Here is an 18,307-nt window from a genome sequence, read left to right on the forward strand (position 1 = left end):
CGATTTTAACTAAAACGCATAAATAACAAAACTTTTGTAAAAAAAAAAAAAAAAAAGTTATATACTTTAAAAACAAGTCAATAATTTAAAACAACATGGTATTTATGTTATGTTAAGCAATAATGTCACATTTAACCAAATGAGCTCTTTCCAGTGTAGTCCGTCGTTCATAGTTGCTAATAGCTCTTTAACTAAAGCCTTTTTTTTTTTTTATTAACTGAGTAATTGTTTTGAAGAGCAGGTCCGATGCCCGCTTTATTATTTATAATACAGATACAACCTAATACAGTAATAACATTTTATTTACAAGATCAAAATACTCTCATTGCCTGTAATGAAATTCTTCTCAAGAGTTACAATTACTTTTAATTACGTGAGTACAAAATATCGGATTCTGAAGGAACCAACTTAACTATCGCTTCATTGAAATGCATTCATTAAAAATAATTCATTAAAAATGCTTATTATACCAGAAAATAGGCCTAGTTCATCATGAATTGTGGTTAGCAATCTTTGAATGATATACTTCGTGGCAGAGTCGGGTAAAATTAGCAATTGTTGAAACTAATTGCTAAAATTGTCATGGATACGGTGTTTATTGATCAATTGTTCATTCATGAATAAGTGTCGTATCCATGACAATCATTGGCTATTAGTTTCAACAATTGTTAATTTTTAATCTCTGCTTTGTGGTGATGAACGTGTATGTCTTGAAGTTTGTATATGACCATTTAGAAATGGATCATATACAAAAATTTGTTCTTACTAATTATTTTAAAGAAATTTATTGATTAATAACTGTTTTATATTCATCCATATTTTCTCAATGTAATTCAAGGATATATATATATATTTACGGTTCTATTGAATATTGAGATTGGGCTCAGACACCTTTTATGCTGTCTAATATGAAACATTTTGATGATTGAAACATTGAATATGGATGAAACATTTTATATAATTATTGTTAAAGAATTATGATTACAACAATGGAATGAATCGTGTATCGAATATAAATTTGAATATTTTCAAATTAAAATCTTTTGTAATTCTTCCATTCATACCTGATATTCAATTATTATATAGACTGTCGTATAAGGCTGGCTGATTGTTAATTTATACAATCATTGATCGGTTTATACCAGCATTAGCATAGTTACGATGTCTTATACTTAGGATTATTTTTATATAGCCATTAAACTCAAGAGACTTTCTATCAAAAGTTTTTTTTAGTGAATAGTCTTTTTTGTTTTACAACATAAATTACAGATATTATTCGTGTAATTCAAAACACTTGGTCATCTATTCTATGAATCAGGCAAGTAAAAACCAATTCTAACTCAGTAAAAAAACAGGGATGAAAAAGTAAACACATTTAAGACAGGTAAGTAATAATCTAAAAGAAATCTTTAAGCTCTAAGCTATTGGTAAATGACTGGCTCAGAGGTTTCAAAATTTGTGCCTCCAATCTTTTTTGTTTAAATAAAACTTGTTGCATTCTCCTCAATTAAACAATTCTTATAATATCTTGCTCAGGTTCCTAATAAACTGATAATAACAGTAAGTAATGTATTTTACTTTAAATAATTCCCCCAACTCCCTAAAAAGGTTTGAAGGTCACCTTGCGGTATTTAATAACCTTACATTTTGGTGTTCGGAACTAATTTATTTTGATTTATTTAGGTTGTATTCTAATGAATCCATTTGAATATAAATAAATAATTACTGTAATAAATGCATTATACTCATATAATGATATAAAAAGTAAACAACTAGTCCACTACCACCTGTCCCGTTGCATATTAAAAATCTCGTACGATGCTCGCCTTACACAACTTTCACTTACCTTGAGTAAAACTTAATTTAACGTAACTTGAAGAAAAAATTATAAAGAAAACATTGTATTTGTTTAAGGAATTAAATAACAATTTTCTTACCTGACACATACCTTATGTTTATGATTTTTTTTATATTACTAACTTATAAAGTAGGTAAATTTAAATGGTAAACATGACATTTTTTTAAATCTTTAGCTTTAAAGGTATTGCTATTATTATAATCATAAATTGTTTTTCAGCGTGGAAAAATATTCTCTTTATATTCTCCTTTAGTCAATTCTTTTATTATTTTTTTGTTATAAATAACAATGAGGTTGTCACTAATTATTTCAAATAAACAAAATTGAAGGTAATTCACAATAAGCTATTGTGAAAATTTAAACCCTGTCAGACAATTTCAATCAGGATAAGACCTGCTAGGTTTTAACGATTATATATTGTACATTAACATTACAAATTTATTCAAAATTGTTATATCCTTTTTAGAGAAATTCGCAAATAAATATCGAATAAATCGCAATAAAGGGATGGTGAGGCGATTTTAGCGAAACATTTGTTGAAGCATCACGTGTACGCCTATAAATTTTTGTTTTTAGATAGGTTGGTTTTATAGCACATATACCATTTTGAAAGACTTGGTAATTTGCTTTATACGTATATTTCCTGTCAGAATTTGGATAAGATTTATTTTTAATCGCAGTACTTCTCTTTACTATAATCGACAAGCGAAAAGAAAAAATAAAGAAATAATTGATATTCTTGTATAACACATGTATACAAACGAATTAATAAATTATTGTAGTCATTATTCAAAGAAATGACATCTGTCAGAAATTAAAATAAGTTTCCAGTCTTTGCAAGCACCTAGAAAGAAATTTGTTGGCAAACGTTACTGATAATTGATTTAGCTCACTTTATTTAATGGTCTAAAAATAAATAACGGTCCGCCTAGTTTTTTTCCAGAGACATTTATTTTTTTTTTCTTCTTTGAGATATTGAATTATCAAAATCGCCTCTATTAAATATCGAAAAATGATCATGTAGAATAATTTATCATTGACTAATATATAATTTGGAGTAAAAGTAATAGGGATCATGAAGAGTTAATACATTAAGTTTTTAGCCGCTGTTGAGCCAATGCCAAATTAGGGAGATTTAATTAACACATTTGCATACTTGATGAACAGGTTTGCCATCTCATGATGCCGCTTTTCCCAATCAAGTTCACTGGGCAGCTCTTGAAAAATTTTCTAGAACGATATTGCTGTACTATTAAACTACAGATTTCATATTTTCTTGTTTTTCGAACGCTAAAACTGCTTTGTTCTGAAATAAAATTTTAATTTTTCATCAAATAAATTAAAATAAAATCGAATAAATATGAACACCCTGTTAGATGACTTATTCTAATTAGTAGTTTTATTAACTTTAATTATTGGCGGTCTTACACAAGTTAAGAAGTGAGGAGGGACCGCACAGTCTTTTTTTTGTTTAATGGCGTTAACATCACTGGACATCAACGCCACTAATTTCTTATTTATTTTTGTTTGCATTTGTTTAATTATTTTTTAAATTTTATTTTTCTATTAATTTTTTATAGTCTGTTTGAAGTTATACTTGTGACAGTAAACTTTTTGATTTTAAAAACTGAAATATCAATTTATTATTATATCATCGTCCCCAAGGGTTCTGAAATATTCGGGTATAATCCCAAGCTAGGTGTAACGTGAAATATGTACATTCCTGGAAGATATGGCTAATTGTCAAATTGTTGGTACAATATTGACATTTTTGAGGCGTTTGTTTTGAAATAAAATAGGACTGAGTGAGCCTCGTGTGACCTATTCTTCTATTCCGATATTTACGGCTGGAGGTACATCAGGGCTTGACATTCTTTTTAATAATTTTTAGTTTACTCCTTGAGCTTTCGTTTCACAAAGATTGCCATCGATCATTGATATAATTTTTCATATTAAAATATGTTTTTAGTAATTTTATCTTGAGGTATCTAGTAAGGGTCGAACAAATTCTAAACAGGACTCTTGTCGGATTCTACTCAATATTCAATAAATATGTTGGATCATCGGAATAAATGGAATGTTTCGTGTCATTCTAGATACTTGCATATCTTTCTTTTTCATTCCGACATTCTTTCTCTTGATAAGGGTTTATGGGATACCATATTGATCTAAAAGCAAGAAGAACAAATATTATAGGCATCTATCTTGAATGTCCAAGAGTACCTTTAATTTTTTTTTAACAAACTTTTTATAGACAAAAAAAAAACAATTCACATGGGCGCTAAGTATTAATAATCTGAGATCCATTCATGCAATATATATGCACAAAAAATTTCATTTGATTTAAAATCGTTTTTAAATATAAAACTCAACATAACTCTTTTAGTATAAATGATGATTCACCTGGTTTCAAAATATTTTCGATATCCAGATGAATGACACCTAGATTTATGACATTTTATATCAAATTAAAATTTCTACAGAAGAGGAAAACACATTTAAATAAAATAAAATACACTATGAAAACTTGACGAAAAGCCACTCAAACAAAATCTGATGCAATGCGCGCATCTTAAAACTTTCACTTACCAGTCTACATACTTCTCCATGTTTTCTGTAGATTGGTGAACTAATTATTGCTATTTTTGTGATTTTACAAAATAAAAATTTAAAGACAGTAAAAGGCGAAAATTATGAAAAAATATATTTTTCTGTTCCAAAAAGAATACCTAATTTAAAATTTCTCAAAGTGGGTATAAATAATATAAATTTTGTTACTGCCTAGAATACAACATAAAATAAAGTTAATATATAAAACATTAACATATAAAATAAAATACAATGCAGTTTACAAAAATATTACGAAGTCGTTATGCAGATCACATCAGCTTGTTCCGTTCGTATCGGTTGTTCACCATTTTTTCTCCTTTGATTATTCAAAAAAATCTTCAATTTTTTGCATGTTTTTTACCATTTTTATATTGTTAACAATGAGGCCTATTTTTATTTTTTTTTTGTTGGTGTTTTTAAATAAACAAATTAAAGGTACTTAAAAGGAAATTTTTTAAAAAAATAGTCATTTATGCACTGTTAGACTATTTTGGGGAGATGAGATCGTTAAATTGTAAATTAAAAAGGGTATATAGTTAGACAGATGAGTGACTTAAAACCTTTGAAACAGCTTTTTTTATTTAACTTAGATTTCTAAAGCTTATTAAAATTAGGTATTCATTTTTTTTTATTTAATATTATTTCTTTTTTATTCGAAACCAATAAATCATCATTTCTTAGGACCAAAATATTTAATTGTTCATTAGTGACAAAACTCATTTGTATAGGAAAAAGGGAGAGATAAAACACAAATCCAAATCTTGGTAACTTCTATTTTTACATTTGTCCATACAGATATACAAAACCCCGTTGGTTGAGGTTTTTAAGTACATTATATACATTATATAGTAGTTTAGCACCTTCATAACACAAGGGCACTTACATTCAATTATACAACTAATTATAAAGCTCCTTCTGTATTTAATACATGAACACAATACTGTCAACAATTATTTCGTAGGCAACGGTTCTGTTTGATTGCAACAACTTCAACAGATACATAGGTTTTAAATTCAACAAAACTAGATAAATAGAAAAAAAAGGTGAATTAAAAATATAGGTTATTGTTTTATACACTCTTCCATCAAGTAAAAAAAAAAGATACGAGAACTTTTTTTTCATATTTGGTTGAGATTATTTTTTCTATATTCAACTGAATAATAAACATTTTGCCAATAGGTAATTTAGTCTTATTAATGTTATTTTTATATATAATCAGACATATTTTATTTAACAAATAATAATATAACGAATAAACTGTAGCATGGCTGTTTATCAATCATTTACAAACAGCCATGCTATAGTTTACAATTTCATCTCATAATTTCTTTTTCAGTTTTTTTTTTTTAATATCATGACTGTTAATGAAATAACGGTCTAAAATGTGTTTATTGAAAAATACTTTCAGTTGAATGAAATAAGTTCAAAGTTGTAGCACTAACATTCATTTTTAGTGCTTTTTAGAGAAATAGGCTTATGTAGTGCTGATGTTATAAATAAATTACTCCAATTACGGGCATAGTTTTCTCAAAAAGTAAACCACTGGTGCCTTAATTTAATGACTATTCACAAATAGTGCAAAACAAGACACAACTATGGCTCAGTCATTTGATAACAATAAGAAAATATGTGTTATTTGAAAGATTTGAAACAAAACTAATTTTAATATTAATTTAAAAAAATAAAAATTGTTTCTCATTTTCTTAAAAAAGGCAAAGTAATCTTTTACGGTAATAAAACGTAAGACATAAGGGGTGAAATGGTTGTTTGACATTTTAGAGAAAATTGAGATTTTCGCGTTGAAAAGTATTTTAAACACTTTTTACTAAGCGATTTTTCTAATTTTTTTTTAGATTCCTATTTTTTCAACATTTCTATAAATTTTGAATCTCTGATATTTCAAATTACTTATTACTTTTTAAACTGTAATAAAACTGCATGTAGGCGGTTTTTCTGATGTAGATTTTTTTTTTTTTTTTTTATTTTCTTATACAAAATTTCATTTTCTTTCAAATTCAAAGCAATGAATTTCACAAACTAATAATGTTAAGAACCGAATTTATAGACGGTACTCAGGCAAAGTATTAGACTGAATTAGCGTAAATTTTGGTTTAATTCCATTTAACTTATTCAGAAATAAAACCTAAAATTTGGTTAACTTAATTGACTATTAAAACTGTAAGTGATCTATGTTTAGCACATAATGTATTTTGTGGTAATTATTTTCAGTAAAACAAACCCACAATTGTAAACAGAAACTTGATTATAGTGAAATTTAAGCCGTAGAGTGTGTGACCGTAGAAGGCGCCAGTGCGCATGCCCCCCTTAATGTTCTCAAATATTTTCCGCTTACTCTCACCTAAGTGGTCGTTTATTAATATCGTATTTTTTGTGTTTTTAACATAGGTGTAAAAGCCGACTTTAGTAAGTTATTATTTTTACTTATATCAGCGTAAGAATCCAACCCTTAGAATTACGATTTATAAAAAAAAAATATTTTAATTTGATCCCATGTTACTTTTTATAATAAAATTAGTATTTTTCAAAATTACTTTTCCTATGCTCTTGAAGAAAAGTTCAAATGTTTGTAAAGAACTACAATGTATCTCTGAGTAAAATTGGTGTATGCCTTGTTGCTAAACAAGACCTTCCTGCCGAATAAAAAACAACAAAAAACTTCCAAAAGGTCGATAATCTCCGAAGGATAATTGTTTCCAGAGGACGAGGCGGAAGGCGAGATCTTGCATACTGATTCTGGTCCCGTGACCGAACCCAAGTCGATGTCCTCTTCTCTCCTTCAGGAATAATTTTTGGTGATTGAGCTTGTAACTAGCAGAAAAAAACTTTATTTCTTGCTGGAATATATATATTTTTCCGAAATAGCACTTACATAAGAATATCATAGTTGTTAATGTTCTATATGAAATTGGACAGAATCGTTTATGTTTTTATTGAAAATTTCTTCAATCGTTTGATATGAATAATGATTGTTAAGAATGAATTCTAATCAACATTTGAAACCGAAAATAAACAGATTTAGGGTTCGTTCAATAAATAGTCGTATTTTTTATTGTTATGTACATACAATTGCTTTGCTTCAATAGGGGTTTTGATTTTCAATCAAATGATCAAAAGATAGTACCGTAAACTGCGGTTACTTTCTTTACTAAGGTCATCCTACATACTTTTCTAATGTTATAGTAACAAATAATTGATTTATTTCAAATCAACAACAGTCTACTGTACTACGATCTACGGAATACCTCAAACAGTATAAAAACAATTTTTTTTGTTAGATATGGCATTTTTCTAGCAATGCTGCAATATGTTCATTATCTTATTTTTAAAGCTATCGAAGTATTTATGAAAGAATTAATTGCCAATAAGTAAATAATAATCGATTAGAGATAATTATTTTTAATTGGGCTTGTTATACAACACAACATGTAAGTTTTTTTTTTTTGTAAAGGCACATTCTATATTCTATTATGATTAGTATTTTTTTTATTGACTGTAATATTGAAATTCAAAATATAATTAATGAATTTTATTCCTTTATTGACGTAGGTTTTTATATAAATATCATATAATATTAACAAGTTGATTTTATTGCTAATCAAATAGTCACTCTAACTTTGAAAAAATTATAGTTGAATTACCATCAGTGTCTATAGAAGTTGTCACAAAAAGTTACACCCAGATTACCTAAAGATCGCTTATATATTTTTAAAAAAATATTTCAGATCTAAAATTATAAATTAATGAGTCAATTATTGAACAGTTGAACAGAAGGAGCCGTACGAAAACCCAATCTTAAGTACCTCAGCCAAAGTACAATCATCAAATTAACTTAGTAACATCATCCAACGCAATCATAGGCTCGCTATCTAAAAATAAAAAAATAACAAGAAAAAAACAAACACTGAAATAAGTTTTAAATAAGTGATAATATCTACATTTGATAAAAAAAAAGAAAAAGAAAAGAAAGAAAACATAACTCTGTGCCCTAAAAGTTAAATTGTTACTCTATAAACAATGAAACCTATATTTCAAAATTAAATATAATATTTACACAAAATACTTAAACGGAAATCTTTCTAAATATTTATAATCGGTCCATACCGATAACACTCCAATAATATAAAAGTAAAATCATCATCTCTTATAATATATTTTCAGAGCATTGGGCCCTAATGGTGGTTTGTTATAAGTACATTTTATTAAAAAATATTCTTTAAATTAAGTCACTGTTTGATTTCAGTTACCTCATCACAACCATTACTTAATCACTAAAAAAATATAACTCACACGCCGTATATAAAAGTGTAAAAAAATACATTTATATACTATATAAAAAATAATTAACAGACAACATATAACGTGGGTTTTGTTGATTGGAAAATAAATCATTATATACATAAATCATATATATATAATACATATCTAAGGCACTAAATATCCCTGGTTACATATCTAACAGGACTCTTCCGCCAGCCTGAGGGAATAGGAGACGGAAAGTTTGTGGCACTTTGGCAAGAATTCATGGGAAAACTTTTACGTTTTGTTAAATTAGAGTACTTTTAAATAACAATTAAACGCATACAATGTGTATGTATGTATATAAAGAATTACATTTAAGATCATCACGCTGGCTTATATCTTGGACGAAGAAGCTGGTACCTGCACGGGAGGAATACTTTCAAATATTTAGTCCATGACCTGAAAGACATCCTGGTTACGCCGGGCGGCCCAGCTTCTTGTCCCTCTGTCGTTGTCCAGCTGATGGGTCCTTTGTCATATTAGATACAAATACAACTTCCATGTTACAAATAATTTCAAGTCTTTGTGGTAGGCACCAGGAATCAGCAATCAAAAAAGCAAAAGCGTTATCGAAAGTAATACACAGCATAAAGAGTTCTGGATACAGTTATAGATTATAATTCAATTTAATATTTTTTTTTCTTTTTGATTGGGAAGTATTTCGTTGATTTAATAAAATAAAGACAGAAAATTAAACAACATAATACACTCTATCAGCCTGAAAATATTCCTCTGGAGAGCCTATCCACTTCCTGATGCCGACCACACCAACGAAGGAACATTACAGAGAGCCTCGGCCCGGGGCACTACTTGCCCGCCTTCGGGAGGTGGCGCTTCATGTGGAGGGCGAGGTGGTCCGACCTGGCGAAGCTCCTCTCGCAAATGTGGCACTTGAAGGGCTTGGCTCCGGTGTGCTTCCTATAGTGCCGCGTCAGCTCGTCCGATCTGGCGAACCTCCACTCACACTCGGCCCACTGGCACTTGTAGGGCTTCTCTCCTGCAACAGAACAAGATGATTGCTTATTGATCTGACATTTCGTTTAACTATCTAAAAATAATCGTGGAAATGATATGCTATGACTTAGATAAAATATTAAAAAAAAAAAAAAAAAAAAAAAAAAAAAAAAGATGCGATCAACCGAAAGGCAGAGTAATTTAATATAATAATAATATTTTTTATTTATTCTGGGATTGATCCCTTTAGAATAATATTACAGGCGTCAAAGTTAGGCCTTAGAGGGCTTTAGAGCCTTAGAGTAAAATACAAAATAAAAATGTAAATTATAAAACGTCATCAAATATAATGAAAATAATAAATTTGAAAAGATAAAAATGAACAATAAGAATTAACAGAGTATATAAAGTAAAATTATAATAAATAAAATAAAACCATATGTCATATAATAAAACATAAGGCGATTAACTTATTAATTGCTGTTCGAGGTTCATTAAGAGACGTACATTACAGCTTGAAAAGAATAGAAAATAATATAAATATATTTCGTTATATATATATTTGTACATGTCACTTAAACGATATGTTTCAAATTTTCACTTGAATATTTACAATTAAGATGTTGGGGATCCGAGTGGTTTGTATGGTTTAATGGCATATAAACATCTTCAAATTTTAGAATGAAAAATGTGAATATTTCTGCAATGGATTAAAATAACATAGATAATATAAATTTATTATATTATGTATACAGATAAAATAGAGGATGGAATTGAAATAGTGCATTTATTATATTTTGTAAATAAATATATTTTATGTTCTACTCTATCATGGTCGAATATAAATATTTTAAAACCTACCCAAACAAACAAAATCAGAATTATTTTGACTAAATAGTGACGTTGAAATGATAGACTTTTTAAAAATATTGAACATGATATTGTTATAATGGTTATTTCAATAAAGATTATTTATTAAAAAAAGAAAACAGCTTTCAAGTGCTAGAGACTATGTAAATGAGAAGGATTGGGATCCAGGACCTAAGACGGGGTAAGACTTTCTCGTACTGGGGGCCTCGAGAGCCAACAGGAAGCGTTGCTCAAATCTAGCCCAGCTGGTCGGAGAGATTTGCCAATGGCACTAATATGTATATCAGGCTTTTGATGTCCAACTCTGACCTACAAGAAGATCTATAGGCCCGTTGGAACAGGTACCTTGCGTAAGAACCGATTCATCTATTTACCAATAAACTGCTGTAGGTGGAGACAATTCGGCTAATTGAACAGACCCAGAACCATGGGTTATGAAAGAGTGTGCGAGCTGGAAGCTACGAGAAAGTGTAAAGGTAGCTAGAGCTACAGGTATCCAGTTACCTTATGTAAGGACGGGTCAGTCCCGAGAATAGTTTCACCGTATTTGCATCTATGGCTCTCGTTTTGTCATGTAGCGTTGTGTTATCGTCCCATCTCTGATACGGCCGATCCGCTCTGGGGATCCATGAATGTCCGCGAGAGAAAGCTTAGAAACATTTAAAAATCCTGAGGAAACCCCGAACTACATGACAGGGCCGTGATAAGTTACATGGGTGTTTGTCCTCTCTGTATCAAATTACCTCTTTCACAACAATACACAGCCTACACACCGAGAAAACCGCGATATAAGTCGATATATTTCCGTTTCACAACGAAACAGCCACGCAGTCTAGCCAAAACAAATGTACGTGTTGCAGAGCTTTCTAACACTCTAAAGTACCTAAGAGCTCCTTCTAAAACTAATATATCTCCCGACTAAGAAATCGTAACCAAATGTATATGTACTGTTCGAAATGTGAAGTAACATAACAACAAAATAAATAACATAATAAATAACAAGATGACATACAACACATAAATAAAATAACAATAAATATATTTAACATTTGTTAAAATTGAACCCACTGGTGAAATTGTGTTTTATAACTTATAGCAATAATGTTTTCAACATATTTTAAAATATGTAGCTTATAAAGCATTAAAAAAAAATTAAATAATAAGTTGTTTACTTATATTATATGTAGATTTAAATTTAACACTGACATACAACAAAAATATATTCCAATTTTCCAATGAGTCTACCAAATGAAAAGTAAATGAATAATGAATAAGAATGGGACCAAAGTTGTATTACTTGAAAACGCTTTTTCGGCATGAAATATTCTCACTGTCCTAACCCCCCTGTGCCAGCAATGAATCAGTCATGTCAGTCCTCAGGCTCTCTACTATAATTGAAAATATTTTACTTATTAATTAAAATATCTGACTAAGGTAAGAGTTTTTTTCTTATCCTGATTCTGATGACTTTAAAGCAGACGCCAATTGTAACACTCCCTTCCTTAAAGAAGTTGTGAAAGTAAAAAAAAACAAGGTGCAGCTTCCATTGATTCGTCCGCCTTGCAACATGTTGCTACCTGTCAACCCACTTATATCGATAGTAATCGAAATGGCAAGATGGCAACCCACCTCCTAAACACGATCAGACAAAGCGGCGATGCAACTCCCTGCCATTGGTCTTTAACAATAAGGGAAAGTGAAAAGGCAGTTCGGCGTGGCCTTTTAATTTGCGTCGGCGCAATACCGCCCTACCGACAAAAGTTATTTAATTGTCTCATTTCATGAGCTGAATTATAATTGCATCGAGTGAGGGTCATTATCCAGGCATGGGACATTCTTCAGCTAGGGTATATTAACGGAACGAATTAGCCCGATATAGAATTGATAAGATTTTATGGCCGTTCCTAATATGTAGATAGGATTCCTACTATATTAGGAAGTGCCTAATTCTCTTCCGAGCAACCAATTTTTAGAAAAAAAAAATATCTTTTTATATCACCCTGGAATTTTTTTGAAAAAATGAAAAACATTTTAAAAAATCTGCATTAAAAAGAAATTAAATAAAAAATAGGTTAATTTCAGAAATACCAAAATAAGTTTGCACTCTGAATTTCGATAAACAACAAAAATTTTAATCAAAATACAATAAATCAGAAACGCAGAAGACAAATATTAAAGTAATTATTTAAATAACAAAAAACAATAGTTTGTGAATTTGTGTTGAATATTTCACTTTTTAATGCACTTAATAACTTTATAAACATCAAGAACACCTTTATGATACGTTGTTAATTCATTATTATCCTTCTAAGTCAGTCCCTATTTTATTTTACTTCATCTTTACTGCTGAATATTTTTTAATGAAACCATAAACACTCCTCAAATTCAGTTGGAACAGAAAAATAAACATTCTTAAAAACGGATTTAATATAAACCTTCTATATAGAGAGAACAATCAGATTTTTTTCTAAAAACGTAGTATCTATACTAAAGAAAAAAAGAAGTTAAAGTTTGCTATGAAACTAGTATTAATATTAAAGTATAAAGCAATATAGATAAAAAAAAGTATAAAATCAATATAAAAAAAGCCTTTTAAGTTATTGTATCCGAAGAAAAAGGATAATATTAAGAAGTAATACACAAAAGTGTACACAGTTGTACAAAGAATTTGTAAATAGTAAATAACTAAGAAACAGTAAATAATATTTTGAAACTTATTACTTCTATTTAAATTATGATATCGTTTAGACATTTCAAAGTAGCCTTCTGAAGAGAGCGTTATCTGTAAGGATTTTAATAACTGGAAAAAAATACAGAAAATAATATTTATGCTATTTAGTTTTAGTAAAAAAAAAAAATAAAAAATACGGAAAACAGATTGCGAAATAGAATTAAAAAAACAAAACAGTAAAATTCTTTTGAGTATCAATTCTTCTAGACATCCTCAATATACAGATATAGAGTTAAAAAGACAAGGACTTTTTAAAGTTCTGATTTTGAGAAAATAAATTCAAACTTAAAACAAAAAATATTAAAAAGTTTGTGTACTGAATTTCGTTTAAGGGAAATGTTTAAACGATTACAAGTACGGCAGAATTTTGTTAGATTCAAATGACTATTATCATAAGTGGTTTTCGGCACATAAGCAGTTTTCCCAATGTAAAATGGAAAAGGTTCTGCAAATATCCAAAATTACTATTCCAAATTAAAATGAAATGAATTGATCAATACACAAATTTGTTAATTAAATCTAACAGTCAAATTATAATTTGCATATCAGAAAATAAAAATAGACTACGACTTTGGAAGACTAATTTGGGATCGTCCTTGAAGTGTAGTAGAAAGATTTTTTATTTGATATGTTAATTTAGTCAAAGTCAATTTCATTCTGCCTGCCATAACCACTTATTTTATTTTTTATTATGTAATATATTAAGGGGACTAACGCAATATTAGAGTGACAGTTATTGAAGAAGAAAATAGATAAATTGACTAATTTCTCACCAATCTATTGTTTTGTTTTTATTTAATTGATTTCCAACATTTATAGGGAAATGATATTAAAAAAAAGAATAAAATAGTCTTTGACTGATAACATCCGTATACAGACTATTGTTTAAAGCACTTGGAGCATTGTTTCAAAGAAAAATTGGTACATAAACCTCTTACGACAAGATATTAGAAACCGTACGTAATTTCCACTTAAGGAGACATAAAGACGTATAATTTTTTCTTATCATTTATCTCATAATGATACACTTTTCTTCTGTTTGTTATGAACTAACAGACAGCTAGAAGAAAACAAGGGAGTAGTTTTCTAGGTATTTCTATATTAATTATACAGATAATTAATGATACTCAATTATATCTGTATAATTATTTAATTATACAGATTAATCAATTATAATCTATAGTAATTATACAAATATAATTAAATTATATGTGTATAATTAATATATAAGTAATCATATCAGTATAAAAATGTATACATATTAACGATTTTCAAAACTCTATAGCCCCTCCAAATTAAGTTAAAGGGTTTATTTTCTATGTGTATTTCATATATATAAAATTTGTATGTGAATTGGGTTGGTCCAAGAGAAAAGTCTTTTAGATTCATTTCTCACCAAAAGTAGGTAAAAATAAATTTTAAAGTTATATCTAAACTTCATAATTAAAATTTGGTGACATTGAGAACTGTGATGAATGTCTAAAATATTAAATTTTATAAGTATTTACCACAATATATGAATGAATGATAAAAATTCGAGTAGTTGAATTTCATTAATAATTATGTTATACATAGCTGTATGCTATTCTCATCTTGTAGGAGATACTTATGGTCGTCGAATTAGTTTTGATTTTCACCCCCAGCCCTGCAGATAACAGCTGACGATGGAGAGCATTAATATTAACCAGGAAGAGGAGCATGATTGACAAAGAATAAATTCTTGTGAAGGATACTTCCTCTGAGCCTGCAAGACAATGGATGGAATTCATTTAGCTGGAACTGGGGGAGTATAGAGTACTCGGCCTTGGTCCACTGGCAGCTCTAAATCATAAGAGCACGAGATAGCGTAGGATATCGCTCCTCGCTCCGGCGATAATAGTCCATTACATGTTTTCATTTACATAGACAATTCAGCTGTCGATAAATTTAGCTACAGGAGTTTATTAGATTACCAGGAAACCACGCGCTTCATAAAATACAATCGAATCAACAATAAAACGCGAAACGAGCAGAAAAACCATAATTCTGAATGCTAAATACCATAATGACTAATAAGGGTAATTTAAAATTACAGTGTGGGTTGACCTCGTCACTGTAAATTACTTTATTCTAACACAATATGTCTCGAATTTATTACAATTTCAAAGTGAAATCATTCGCTATTTAATCAGCTAGCTTTAATTAAAAAATCTATTTAAATATGTTCGCATTTATTAAACAATCTAAGGAATATATGACTATGTGGGACCTACGACAACTTTAATAATATTTAATAGTGAAAATACTTATAAAATACCAATTCTATTTTAGTTCTAACATAAAACGCGTAATTTCGTGTTATTTTTTTTTTCATTTGTTGATTAAAATTATTGTAACAATATACTGTGCTTTATAATAATAAAAAAAAAGTTTGGCAATCGATAAACTATGACTCCAAGTGCACGTTCGCGCAGTAGAGATGCTAAGCAGCCTTTCTAAAGTATATTTATAACAATAGTTTATTAGTCTTAATATAAAACTAACACCCACTAACCTCAACCTAATACCCAGGTAAGGGAGCAAATAAAATAGATTTTAATATGTTGAACAGTGTGCTTATAACTAAACCCATGTCTGCCATTTTCTCTTATAATTATACTACTTTTACCTTTCTTCCTCCATATTCTAATATATCTAATAAAAAAAAAAAATTGTTGAAGTTAATACAAATATTTAACTAATCATTCATAATGTAGAAAAAATAATATTTGAAAGTTTAAAAACAACAATTACAGAATTTAACGAACATGCATCAATGAAAAATCACATAGAGAATCAAAATAAACAAGTAATAAATTAAAATATTAACTTCTACTATCAACGAGTCAGATGTTGTTATTATTAGTTATCAAGTATTCGCGTATATAAATAATTAGATATAACTGTATTGTTTTAATACATAAAAGTTGCTATCCACGCTTCACTCACTCAAAAAAAAAAAAAGCATTCCAATAGGTCTTTATTATTGGTAATATGTGTATCAGGAAGCAAGAGTCCATAGCTACCATTTCAGTACAATCTCTCATTTCTTTAGAATATAGCAAAAATCGAAGCGGGGTAGTAAAGATTGAGCTCACTCAAAAAAAGATATCTAATTAATTCAAAAACGGGTTTAAAAGGACATCAATTTTATCACAAGTTTTTCAGACGGTTTTGAAACGACTCTTGCGGACAGGTGGAATAAGCGATATGTAGCTATTTTTTAGGACCAGCCACTTATGCTGTAAAAGAAACCTGATAGGGTTCCTCCATCGAATCAAGAAATACTAAAAAGGACATCATAAATAGAACAGGAATCGAATGGGCGGAAATTAGCAGATCGATCATCTAGGCAAGGTGACAGATGCCGCGTGTGTTTCTCAAATGGGAAATCATTTCCTGTAATTTGCGATTAACTTATACTTCTGCATAAGGTGATCAGTTTTTCTAATTTAGCATCATGTTTTTCTTGCTTTGTTTTTTTTCAAGGAAGTTTAATTACGTCGGGAAATCATCAGGACAGTGCCGCCAGAGCGTAGGTTTTATTAGTCAATAAAACAGGAATTAGGAAAGTAGAGCACCTGTGCGTTACGCAGAGCCCCCGCTGTGACTGACAGACCAAGTTCTCGGCCAGAGCACATGTCCTTAGTCATCGACCAGTTTTGTAAGCGCTCCTTATTAAAAGGTCACCCCGAACTAACAATGACACACGTCGTCGCTCGAGTAGTGGAATATTTTCGGACCCGAGTTACGTCAGAGGGTGGTCGCGCTATTGTGACACTGGCATTAATGAGAGGGATTTGGATAAGACAAGCCCTATGTGACGGCAGTTACATCAAAACCTGTTACGCATACATCTTAGGGCCTAGGTGTCTGTCCATATTTATGGGTTCGTTGATCAAGGTGGCTAATATTATGGATCTTATCTCATGCCATCAATAAAATTAAGCAATAGATTCGAAGACTGTAATTATTCGGAAGCTATCATTAGGGAATTATTAATTACTATTCTTTAATTGTGAAAGTCTTTTAGTACATAATGTTGATTTGTGTGGGGAACAATCTCTGCCTAGATTTAGTATGCAAACTTGAATGAGGAGACCTTCAAGCGTGGTCCTCATGCAGTAGATTCCTGCTCAGTGCTTCTGAATTGTAGTCATCTTGCCGGATTTTGTGGTAGTGTGTCAGTAATGTTTGTACGAGTAGATCCGGCAAGTGATTCATGGAACGTTTTGTATATTACTATTTTTTTTATTATGACAGTCACAAATAGTATGTCTAGGTCCTTGTGCAATGATTTGTTTCTGTTTTGATGGGATAGTAAGTGGTTTACGGAAGGAATTGTAACTAAATGATATAGTGTGTCTGAAGGTGTGTTTTTCTGCTAGTCTCACATCAGAGGGGCGTGAGTCTCTATTGGTCTTTTTCTCTTGGTAAGCGATAATTTGATTTAAAGAGGTAGCAGCCGTTTAAGGGTTAATGAAAGTCAGTCATTAAGTATTTTTTTAAAATAGTCACAATTGATTTTCACGTCAGTTGTCAGTCTATTGTCTTTGATTTGGTAACGGAATGGTGTAAAATGTTCATTTTTGTAAGCCATTTATCGAATCAATTTTGCAATAAATTTGTTAAAGCTAATTATGAAAGCTCAGGAATGCTTTTTCATAAAGTTTTGCCTGAGATAAAATCGTTAAATAAAAAAAAATTTGAACCAGTTATTTAATATGATAATGGATAAAGTTATAGAAAAAAATCTAGTTTTACAAATTTTTGTTATAATATTTTGTAATATCTTTATGGTTTATAATAATAATCTACCAATCCATTCAGTTAACCTTTAATTTATTAACCATTTCTCACCAATCTATTGTTTTGTTTTTATTTAATTGATTTCCAACATTTATAGGGAAATGATATTAAAAAAAAGAATAAAATAGTCTTTGACT

General features: G+C 29.5%; 1 protein-coding gene across 2 annotated transcripts in view; it reads right to left on the bottom strand.

Annotated features, from left to right (window-relative positions):
• Nucleotides 1-5,221: 5,221 nt before the first annotated feature.
• The window catches only part of LOC106682931 (Krueppel-like factor 3), a 310,001-nt gene continuing 296,915 nt past the window's right edge, over nt 5,222-18,307 (bottom strand). For both annotated transcript variants that reach the window (XM_067050796.1, XM_014424072.2), the window contains one exon: nt 5,222-9,785. In XM_067050796.1, coding sequence (XP_066906897.1) covers nt 9,595-9,785 — 191 coding nt within the window. In that variant the 3' untranslated portion in view covers nt 5,222-9,594. The remainder of the gene's footprint in view (nt 9,786-18,307) is intronic.

The sequence above is a fragment of the Halyomorpha halys genome, unplaced genomic scaffold, assembly GCF_000696795.3.
Source record: "Halyomorpha halys isolate HHAL.00 unplaced genomic scaffold, Hhal_1.1 Scaffold452.1, whole genome shotgun sequence".
Classification (NCBI taxonomy): domain Eukaryota; kingdom Metazoa; phylum Arthropoda; class Insecta; order Hemiptera; family Pentatomidae; genus Halyomorpha; species Halyomorpha halys.